Below are 12,391 nucleotides of genomic sequence, written 5' to 3'. Positions count from 1 at the left end.
TTACTTCAAGAACGATTTTAATTCATGTGGGTCCATAGCTATAGCCTACGCTCTTCCGAAAACTATATCCTTAGAATTCCATTACATAAGTCTTCCTTAATTGCCGAAACCTTTAAGGTATGAAGTCAGGGTATAGAATTCACTTTCTGTCCCTATCCGCTTAGGAGGCTTAAGGAGCTCCTTCTGTATCTTCCTTTAAATCTCTACTGAACAACCATTACCTGTTTACATCTTATAGTAAAGTTAGGGAACTCCGTACTAATTGATCTAACTGAAATTATCGTGATTCATGTGTCCTTTTCATTGTCTATGTATTTTCATAGTAACTGTATATTTTTCGTGAAGTTTTGTACTTCTAGCTATCACCTTATTTAATTTTAATAATCCTCACAGAGGTTACCTGGAAGAGATCTCTCAAAACCGCCGCGGCCGCCAGTTGCGCTCCTGTCTATTTCACTATTTGTATTGTACTGTATTTCATGCAAATAAGTGTAAATAACTAAACATACATTTCCATAGGGAGCGAAGATAAAATCAACAATATCTATTTAAAATTACTTTATTTAATGTTCATTAAGTTCAGATGAAGAATGTGCGGTAATAATATAAAAGGCGCTGTGAATAAAAGCAGTAACCTCGGGATATATTCGTCGAGTTCATTTCTCGTTACAAGTTAATTTCGTCTTTAGTGTTGTATAGGAAGCGGAGGTTGAAGGCCCTCGCTTTGTTATTATAATGCAACGAAGCGAATTAATGAAACAAGTGTACGAAATAGGCCTAATAATGTTCGTTGTTACGAATAAACAAAGTAATATTGGATTATTGCTATTAAACAATTTCAACATAACGGTTATGCTGGAAATTTAGATGTGAAATCTATGTCCAGCAGTGGACGTCGATAGGCTGAACCCAAAGGGCTATATCAACTATCTAATAAACGTTGAAACATAAATCAAGCTATTTTCAAATTGAGATAAATGGTTGAGCGAAAACTGTACAGTTCCTATTTGTATGGAGTCGGATTTTTGCTACGGCAACTAATAAATATATGTGCGTAAATATTTTTAAAAAGTCTGACTGTCAAAAAGTGGAGGGTTCATATGTTTTCGAAAAAAATATCAAAGACACGCTAATGACAATTTGCGATACACAAAATATAGGCGTTGAAATTTATATTTTGATATCGGTTTGTACATTATTGATCTGAAACAAGAATGAATATAATTTTGCTCTCGGGCACTTTATAAAGTTGAATAAATCAGACGAATGTGATAAGAAAAGGCGTAAAGCTGATCTCAGATTTCTTTTTCGCGTGAAAATAATCTCACTGTCAAGGATAATTTATTGTATGGAAGCGGGTCTGAACCATCTTGCGACTAACGATCCGTAAATATCCATTTAGAACACCGCGACCTTTTTGATCACACAAAAAAAAAGTATTTCAGTCCGAATTCTACTATGTTCGTCAATAAAATGTTTAAGACAAAAAAATATGAAAATAAAATAAAACCGTTTGGGCCTGAGAATTCTGAATCTAATAGATTGATGATCATCAATCTAATAGGCAAGTAGGCGATCAGCCTCCTGTACTTGACACACGCCATCGACTTTTTGGTTCTAAGGCAAGCCGGTTTCCTCACGATGTTTTCCTTCACCGTTTGAGCGAATGTTAAACGTGCTCATAGACAGAAAGTCCATTAGTGCACAACCGGGGATCGAGCCTACGACCTCACAGATTCGAGTCGCACGCTGAAGCAACTAGTCCAGCAATCCAGCAGAATGTCAAATGAAAACCGCTGTGTGAGTTCGAAAAGTGAGTTACATAATCGCAAGGCTGGTCAAAAATATATGAACGATTTTCAAACCTATATCAGGCACCTGCAGTAAAAGAAGAGGGAAAGCAACAAAGAAGAAAAATATGTCAAATATATGTTATTTATATAAATCATGCCTATTGTAGTAACTTCTTCAAGTACTTATTATGTCCTAAATTTGGTCCAGAAAAAATGAAGCTAGGAAATCTAACTATTTACAAGTACAATCGGTTGGGGGCTAGAGGAGGCAATCCCACCAAAATGCAATCTAATCGAATTGGCCGTCTCTGCATATTAATTTTCTTCTTTTATGTCAATTTTGTAATTTATTCTTTCTTCGTTCTAATGGTTCCTTCAAAGTAGGGTATGGAATATAATAAAATAAAAATAACACATTTAATTATTTTTATTAGACATGTCGAACATGTAGGTCATTGATTTTGATATTAAATTATGTCTTAGGCAACCTAGTATTATACAGCTATTTACTATTATTATGATTCTCTTAAAGAGAACAACTAATCGTACATCACGGAACAATAAGGTTAAACTGCAAGTTATAGAATTACATGAGGCTTTAATGGGTTGTAGTAGTAACATATAATATGTCAAATATTAATAGGAAAGAAATATTCTGTAATTAATTATCTCTTTTTCGTGTTTGAATACCGAATTCCGTACACAGTGACACAATTGTTATTGTTCATGAATTTGAAATGTCAAGAAATACTCTCAAATTTCAAGACGGTGTCCGCAAAATCTAATTTGGGTACAAATAATTTTTTTCTGTCGTATCTGTTGACCTTAGACGGTACCTAAGAGAGCATGACATTTATTATTATAATATTATTATACATTATAATACTTATGGAATACTGTCTTTTTCCACCCTTCTCCTCCGAGCATAACCCTAAATAATATAAAATAACTATTCAGAGTCTATAAACATATTCGTTTTCTTACAGTTCATAAAATATATTTGTTTCTATTTATACACAGCCCGCTATTGGAACCGGCGAGTCTGCGAGCCTGTGTTGCGTCAGAAGTGTAGTCGAGAAGCGCCGTTGGTGCGAGACGAGGGCTCTAGCGAGGCCAGCGAAACTTCCGTGCAAGGAGTGGCAGGTGGCGCGGGGTAGTAAACGGTGGGCGCGGGTGATCGGCGCCGCCCTGTCGCGCCTCGTGACCGGCGAAGCGTGCCGTTCCGCAGCAGCCGCAGCGACACGCGCTCACCCGCACCTGATGCGAACGAGTCGTCGCGCGTGTGTTCCGGTGAATCTCGTCGAGTTCGTCCAGTGCAGAATAGCTTCAGGAAAATCCGTTTGAACTTTTCGCCGAAGATGACGTATATTACGAAGTTCACGCTGCTGTTGATTGTGACCAGCAGGTTGCTCGTCTTCACTAGTGGGTCGAGATTGTCGAACGCATCCCCGAGGAAGACCTCGAAGGCGTTGGTGACTAGCGGCAATAGGTTGCATAAGAAGAACACCAGCACGACTACTAGCAGCATGGTGGCCAGTCCGAGCTCGCGGCGCTGAACGCGCGAGAGTCTGGCACGCTCGGCCTGCGCTCGTCGCACTTGGCACACGATGCGAGCGTTCAACGCTGCCAGTAGCGAGAACGGTACGATGTACATTACTACTAAGTACATCCAATGGATATAGACGGCCACATATGTTTCGTTGCGGAACCGCATATCGGCCTGTACGCAGTAGATCACTTCGCCAGTCTCGATGTCGCGCTCTTCTACCACCTCGGCTTCGAGAAACTTGGGCGCGTTGTAGATAAGTGCAAATACTGCCGTTCCGAGTACATACCAGCGCGCTCGCGACGAGGTGCACAGTGCCTTGGCACGGAAAGGATGGCATACAGCTACCCATCGTTCTACGGTCACGATCAGCGTGAGATAGACAGACATGGTCTGCGCAACATTGGCTAGTGGGTAGGCATAGGGCGTTAGACGCGGACATACGTGGTAGTAATAGTAGCGCAGCGCACCAGTGTACGGATATACAGCAGTTAGGCCGAACAGGAGCACTGAGGTTAGGATAAGAAGAGTGTCGCACGCAGCTAGCCCCACCAGAAGACAGTTTATGGAGGAGCGCATCTGTGGGCGCGACAGCACTAGTACCGCAAGAGCGTTGCCGAGTAGGCCGGCCGCCCCAATGGCGTTGAGCATCACACCGTGCACAACGAACCGGATCAACTTGTCCCGCGCTGACACGCCCACGTCCGTACTGCACTCCAGCGCCGCCGCCGCCGCCGTCGAGTTCATGGCGCGCCCGCATGCCGCGCCCTAGTCATCGTACGCCATCTGTAAATGTTAAAATATGTTTATGTATAAAAAGAAAACTCGGGAATAAGGAAAAGTATGCTTCATAAAAAACTTTAAATAACTTGGTAGATGAATATGTTAAATCAAGTGGATTTTCTCTTAACGAGAAACACATCATTCCTTTTTTACGTTCGGGCAGTGAGGACCAACGTTCAGTTGTAATGCTCTTCTAAACGCATCTCTATTTGCAGTAAACAACGCTTTCAGTACATGCTAGACTGATCCATTTTATGACAGTCTCCAAGTCTTCAGGAGTAAGATGCTGCAGCCATTGTTATTCCGTCACTAATAATAACAATTGCAATGTAGAAATTTATTAAATTTTCTTATTGCATGTTTGTATTTATAACTAGTAAACTCGGCCAAGCGTTGCTGTGGCTAAGATTGTTTTTATATTATATAGTAGTAAACTACTATATAATATAAAAACTAACTATTATATAGAGAAACGGCAGGAGAACACCAATCCACCATGCTTTTTTGGTGATTATGCCATTAAATTGTAGCTTATGTGAAACGTTGGTACTTTCAACACAGCGCCATCTGTTAGAATTGTGACTATCAAATAATAAACAAATATTTTGCAATAAAATAATATTGCGGGTATAAATTCAGATGTAAGCTATCCTATCTTTTAAGTTGGATCAAACTACACACGGTGTGCAAATTTGATTGATATCGGTTCGGTAGTTTAGGAGTCCATAGCGGACAAACAACGTGACACGTAATTTATATATATTAAGATTTATTTTCTATTTTATCATTGTAATGTTTCCCTTTAAATGATGTGCACACTTGTGATTCATTGTGTTTTTGTGTGTCGTGTGTTCTCCGTAAGCGTTTGCATGTGTTTCATTAAAGTGCGTTTAAAAATAAAATAAAATAGTATAAATAAATTATTGAGAAAAGGAGTTTGAAGATGACGTTTTAGTTATCTGTGTAGTCGACATGATCAGCCGCCTACGTCATGATTAAACATCTCGAATCGAAATTGACACAGCGATGTCATTAATAAGAAATATTTTAAACAACAATGCTTACTAGAGAACGTTGTGGAAATGTGGAAGTATTTGTTACTTATTCTCACATGGGACGCAGTGGATTCAAGTGCAACGAGGCACGCATTTTTTCGTAAATTGGATGATAGAAGTGGTGGCGGCCAAAAAAAGGGTGGCCGGCGCGTATATGGGGGCTCGGTGGCAGCTCTATCAGAATTCCCAGCGGTGTGCGCGCTCCTAGACCGCTACTGGGGGCCGCGCTGCTCTGCAACTGTGCTTGCGCCGCATTGGGCGCTCACCGCCGCGCACTGTGTCAATCGCCGCCTCGCATATGTCAAGTACAATACGCGCCGCCCCAACTCGCCTGAGGGAGACGTCACGCCCGTTCAATATCTCTACAAGCATCCCAAGCAAGTTACCGATGAGATTTTAAATTTTGTATCATGTCTAGTTTTAAAGACCCTTCAAACTATAGGACGTTTCCTTTTAAAAATATATGATGTATATGCAGGTATGAAGTGCGTCAGACCGATGAGGGTCAAGGGCTGGACGTCACGGTGCTGCATAATGACGTTGGTTTGGTGCGCACGCGAAATGAGATGCGGTTGAGTGCAGCTCCAGCTATGGATGTGCTCAGTGGTATGAGTCTGTATTCTCCGAGTGAGTTGTACAATAAAGAGGTAACAGTGCTGGGATTCGGGCGATCGGAGCGGTCAGCATTAGGCGAGGAGCTCTTCTCCGTACAATTAACAGCGGCATCATGCGAGCGAATAGGCTGGGAACCCTGCATTTGCGGGCTAGCACCGAGAGCCGCCCGTGCTGTATGTTCCGGAGATTCGGGCGGGCCTGTTCTGTATGAAGGCGTGCAGGTCGGAGTAACCTCTATGGGACCAGTGGAGTGTTCGACGGCGCGGCCACCACCAGCTGGCGCCACTAGTGTCTTTACATGGTTACAGCCGTCGGCGGCACTACTAAACGCCACTTTGACCGGTGCGGACGCTGCGTTACGAATGAGTATCATCTCAAGAGCACCCCGTTCCCGATCTACGTTCATCCCACACATGCTCCTACTAATATTTATTGTCTTTGGTATTGTGTGAGGGACTAAAATACATGCTTTGGCTTTATCATTGTTTTTATATTCAGTAATATGATTAACAAATACTAAATGATATTTTAGTTATGTATTCCTATTATATTTAATATACCGCTTAATATTAAAAGGTTTATTATTATGTTAACTTTTCTCTGTATATGTTGTGCATATTTTTGATTGATGCTCAATATCCCTGTGTCTGTAGCTGTATCGTAAATTTATAGATGCGCGGTATTAAAATATTTTAGCAGTCCCTCGACTTGCGAATTCCTTTCATTATTATAAGAGCTGAAACAATTAATATAATTTCACGGTACAATAATTTTTCTTTAACAAAAAGCTATTTGTTGTTGTTTCGACGATTAATAGCAGTTTCATTAACAAATCTTTGTAAGCTTGTGTCATAGTCTCGGTTGATTAACTTGTGTGATTTGTTTCTTCTGCGTTTGGCTATCGGTAAGTGACTGTCTAACGCAGATGATACTAGCCAGCTCAAACCTATGTATTTCTGGGTCAAATAGATTTTTCATTGACAGATTCGTCATTAAGAACAAAATTCTCTATTGAATTAACAGGAATGCACTTTATACCTTTACTAGCTGATCCGGCAAACGTTGTTTTGCCATCTATATTATTTCTAGGAAACATTTTTTTAGTTCAATAAAAATAACTATCTACTATAAAAAAATAGGGGTTGATCCTAGAGGGTTGAAAATTAAGGGTTGTACGCATTTATATATGTTGTATAATACAAAAAAATATCGAAAAAATAAAATAAATTTTTTGGGGTAGACACCCCAAGGGGTAGGTGGGGGTGATAAGGGTATCACTTAGGGGTTTAAAAGATAGATAGTAACTGATTCTCAGACCTAATGAATATGCATAAAAAACTTCGTAAGAATCGGTCAAGCCGGACGAGTACGGAGGAGTATGGGTACGAACATAGAGACACGAGAATTTATTCGATTTTAAAAGTGCACTTTGAGAAATATTATGATACTGTAGGATTGAGGATGGTTTTCCTCCAACCTAAAAGGATCCTCGACCGATCCCACCATTCAGACCGTCTCTAAAGCCCGAGTGGCTAAGGTAATACATATATAGGCTTAGCGGTCGCAATAACTTGGTTACTGCGATTCCGGGTATGACGTTACCGTACTGATTGTAGCTGTATATTAAACGTGTTCCAACAGTACTGTGGTAGTAAACATTGTGTCCATAACATACTTGATTTAAACTTATATTACATTGGCTGCCGATAACTTATTCTGTATAATATTTACATATCATATAAAGTCTTACAACTCCGTGGGAAACGCGGTCTGCTTTAAAAGTTACTTATTTGGAAAATATAATAGATTCAGAGTTGGTAAAGTTGGAGAAACTTGAATATTTCAAGAGCCACCGTCCGCCGAGTTTAAGGTAACATGAAAATTTGTTAGTAGTTCTCCTCGTTGAAACTTGGTAACTTGCTAATGTCACATAGTTAGTCTATGCACGCTTCCGCCGCCACTTAAAGCGGTCGGTCGTTGAATAGCATTTTCATTTATGCCATTTCATTTAGTCGGAAGATCCGTAGATGAATAATAAATACAACGTGATTTGTAACCTCTTTTTTATAGTTTACTTCCAGTAAGAGGATAATCTATGTGTTAAACTGCCGTGCAAACTTTATGGTGGATAAACTATCTGTATAATTTTGAAAATAAAGACACGACTATTGGCTATGTTTTAGATTAATTGTACCAAATATTTTAAGTTTTCTTTAAGTTACATTTTATCTATATTTACGCATATACATTTGATAGACAAACGCGTGGTTTATTCCGATCTTACAATATTATTGTGCTTTAATAAATAAATAAAAACTAACTTTTTCTGCACTATATAGTATATATATTGAAGTGCATTAAAAGCACAACCTTTGACTGCCTTCTACCCAGATGAGCGTGTTACTTCGGAGCTGAGATACTCATTTACCCACTGTGTTTATTGCTTTTCTGACTGTATTCTGATTTTAACTTTCCCAATGGGGTCACAATTATTTTAATTTTGCTGTATTGTGTGAACACCGAATTATCATTGTTAAAGAAGTTATAAATTTTATATTCAATAATTTAATAAACTCCTTTTTTATAAACTTTGTATATGTCGGAGCAATGGCGCTGGTATCGGCTGGCATTTTCATTATAATTTAATAACATCAATGTCAAATTAGATCAAAACCGTTATATGGTTTATTTTAATATAAATAGATCTACAAATTAATGACTATTTGATAGTAATAATTTCATATTGTTTTAATATTAAATGTATTAATTAAAATAGTATGCAAAAGTGTTAATGTTCGGAAAAAGGAAGTTAACAACACTTGTCTATCAAAGTAACGTAGTACTGTCATGATTTGTGTGTATCATTATTAGAGATAACTTCAATACGTGAGAACTGAAGTGTTTTATTGTTTTGTTTTCGAAGTATCTTTGGCACAAGGCGTCGTATAAAAATAGATTGTACATTTTTAACATCGCTCTCATTATAATAGACATTTGAAAGAAACTACAGTTACGGACATGAAATAAAATACAGTGCTTTAGTTAACTTGAAATAATTTAAACCAAATTTAAAAATAAAACCAAGGGAATGTTAACAATTCGACATATATTTAAATTACATTACATTTTAATTACTTTTGAACGGCGTGATGAGGTTTTAATCATCTATTCGTTTTTGAACTATTTTGTTTGGTTTGTAATCTATAAATTTATGTGGAATTGGATATTGGTCCAGGGACGTTCATTATTATTTAACTAATAAATAGGGAAACAAATCAATGATCTTACTTATATTATGTAGATGAATAATCTACGATTCCATTCTACATAATTACATACATAATATCGTAAGATCTATAACGTATAAGGACTAAGTCAAAGGGATAACGGTTTATTCAGAAAAGCTCAAAGCCATTTACCAAGCGTTTTTGTTTTCTGAGTTTGATTCATATATATTTCCCGTGACGTCTGCAGCGACAAAGGCGGGAGATATACGACTAGATTAACGAGAGGAGGTTGTATTCGCAACTATCTAGGCCGAAAAAGAACGAATTCTTTTACCGCGACGTGTTCTGAAGATTTTCTCAGCTGTGAGCGCTTGTTGTAATAGTATCTGGATGATATATTCCCCTATAAATAACATTTGACTTTTGATCCGATAATAATATTGGTTACTCTTTATTTACCAGTTTTATGGAAAAATTCATGTTCAGCTACAAAAGAGGATTGTAACAAAACAGTCGTTTTGAATTTATAGCTTTCAACAATTGCAGTACTACTAATTATTAAATAAATCGGAAGGCATAATCCTTATTTAATAAATATATATTGGGCATGCTTTGTTATTTAATATATTTGACTGGTTGCAAATAATATGCGTTTTATTATTTGGTAACGAAAGCGCGAAACAGCTTACAGCATTTTGTCACAGTCTTTTTACCATTAAATTTAAATTGACATACTAAGTATGTACAACATTTAATATTTTAGACAAAGTAGCTCCGGCCGGTAGTGACCCCCGGTCTAACTTCCTGACCTTGACCTGTCCGACCGGAAGGCGGGACTAATGTATCAGCAGATTTAGGGAAATAGATAAAGAGGGAACAAAATTCGTGTGATTATTTCAGATTAGAAAAAGTACAATAAAATATATATTGTTCTATGTAAGACGGTAAAATAACTTTGAGTTATTTAGGTAACATACTTACAGCTTATGTATGGCCAAATTTCAACTAAAAATATTTACAATTAAGATATTTTTATAAAATTAACAGAAAACCTATGTACTCCATTAATCTTTTCTAAGTACATTTTAAAATCGAAGAGTCGAGAAAGCTATTAAGCTGCTAAAGTAAGCGAAGAATGGGAGCTGGTTGACTCTGGACAGTGCGAGAGGAATGCACAGCAAATAGGTTAAGTTTCCGGCAGCGGTGATAATTGTCCATAATCTAAATCTGCGCTTTGCTTTTCATTATTCTTTGTTATATATGCAATAGGAAAATATATTTAAATAGTTAATTTTGAACATTGGAGAAACGTTTTTTTTTTCATTTATATGTTACACTTTAATTAATGAAGATTTTTGAAGTTATACTTCTTTAGGCGCGTTATGAAAAATTGATGAGAGTGAAATTTTACGATGCGCGCGCACCCGTGATTCAAAATTATCAGTGTGATTATAGCCGGGCGCCGAGCGTGCGCGAGCGAGATGGGTATAAGACAATCTACAAGTAAAAAGAAATAGAATATGCGTGAAGTTAGTAGCTATGCCAAGAATTTTGAATGACCATAATAACATTTACCTTTTAAACAAATAAAGGAGTTTTAATTATTTTTTCAAAGAGATTTAGCAATGCTTTTGCACAACGACCTTTTGTTACTTAGTTAAAAGGTTATGAAACATACCTAGTTATTAAATTGAATGAATATTATAATAAAAAAATAATAATTTAAATTAAAACGTTAAATATTTATTATTAATTATTAAATATTTAAAAAAATAAAGAAAGCCAAAGAAGTATAACTTCTTACGCGCGTACATAAGTACACGCACCCTTTTTTAAACGGTTTTATTTAGCTCACCCCGTTTGTTTTATTCTTGGGTCAAATTTAGTAATTCAAATTTCACCCTCTTCCTGTCAACCGATTAATCTGAAATTTTGTATACACTTTGGATTTTGGTGACAATACAATAAACTAAATAAATAAAATAAAAATAAATAAATATTATATAATATATAAATAAATATTATAGATATATATATAACATTATATTAAAAACTGTATCTATTTTATTAATTAAATATATATTATATTTATATTATAGAATTGATTTATTTATATAAACTAACGGGCAAGGAACCTTGCAATAATGAAGCACTAAATGACAACAGAATGCGAAATTAAAACTAAAAACTAGAAAATAAAAATAGGTAAAAAACCTTTTTAAGTTAAACGGTTTTATGTTAAACATACATTGCAATGTTTAAGATAAATGTACTAAAAACCAAAAAATAATAAAATAGATACAGTCGTGGGAATTATAAACATATGCATAGACTAGACTAAAATAAAACCGTAGGGCACGTCAATTGTCTACAATCGTGGATTAAAATGTTTGTTTTGTAATGTTACACTATAATTAGGCAGTTGTTCAACCGACAACGATGGACGTGTGATAAGTAGGGCTAGAATGTGGAAATAAGCTAGCAAGCTCGATTATAAGCGAGTTTTAGGGTTTCATAGTGGTGAGCGAGTAGTACTTTTATCATATGTTTTGTCGATTAAAGACAAACTACGAGCAGTGAAACGATTCCTCGCCAGCCAGCAGTGTGAATGTCCAACGATAAACTAGTTGAAACATCTCTTTTATTTACATGGAGTGTATAACTATTGGAATTTCCATGAGCAAGAAAATAGTAAGTAATTTCCTGACCGTCTGCGGGCCAACTGCCTATTTTAACGACGAATTAAACGATTCTTCTATCGCACATTAAGTCGATAATTTGTAGACAATTGACGTGCCCCACGGTTTTATTTTAGTCTAGTCTATGCATATGTTTATAATTCCCACGACTGTATCTATTTTATTATTTTTTGGTTTTTAGTACATTTATCTTAAACATTACAATGTATGTTTAACATAAAACCGTTTAACTTAAAAAGGTTTTTTACCTATTTTTATTTTGGTAATATGTATACAGTATAACCAACAGAGTAGCACTGAAAAGGCAAGTGGCTGAAAAGTGTGTACAACCACAGATTATTGGAAATCACAAGAATAGCGTATCTCAGAGTTGTTATTTCAACTAAGTCGTGAATGCAATATGAAATGATGCCTAGAATCATGGAACAGCAATCTGAGGCGTATTCGATTTCATTATACTATCAAGTACACGAAGCTATATTTGATATTATGCGGTTATTTTCTCGAGTAACAATGACACATACTATGGACAATATCACTGCAATCGCAGAAATTGATTTTGTATTCTAACGACTTAGCTATTAATCCGGGCTCTTTTAGCAATTCTATTTAAATAATGCAATTAAAATTAGCTAAGCGTATATCTATATAATGTCTCCACTCCATTAAAATA

At 36.6% G+C, this 12,391-nt stretch overlaps 1 protein-coding gene across 2 annotated transcripts in view; it reads right to left on the bottom strand.

Annotated features, from left to right (window-relative positions):
• Positions 1–2,202: 2,202 nt before the first annotated feature.
• LOC125063381 (FMRFamide receptor-like) overlaps positions 2,203–12,391 on the bottom strand; it is a 90,155-nt gene continuing 79,966 nt past the window's right edge. For both annotated transcript variants that reach the window (XM_047669797.1, XM_047669798.1), the window contains one exon: positions 2,203–4,125. In XM_047669797.1, coding sequence (XP_047525753.1) covers positions 2,854–4,086 — 1,233 coding nt within the window. In that variant the 5' untranslated portion in view covers positions 4,087–4,125 and the 3' untranslated portion in view covers positions 2,203–2,853. The remainder of the gene's footprint in view (positions 4,126–12,391) is intronic.

Source organism: Pieris napi, chromosome 3 (genome assembly GCF_905475465.1).
Source record: "Pieris napi chromosome 3, ilPieNapi1.2, whole genome shotgun sequence".
Lineage (NCBI taxonomy): Eukaryota > Metazoa > Arthropoda > Insecta > Lepidoptera > Pieridae > Pieris > Pieris napi.
Note: the sequence above shows the minus strand (reverse complement) of the source record. Positions and strands in the feature narration are given on the sequence as shown.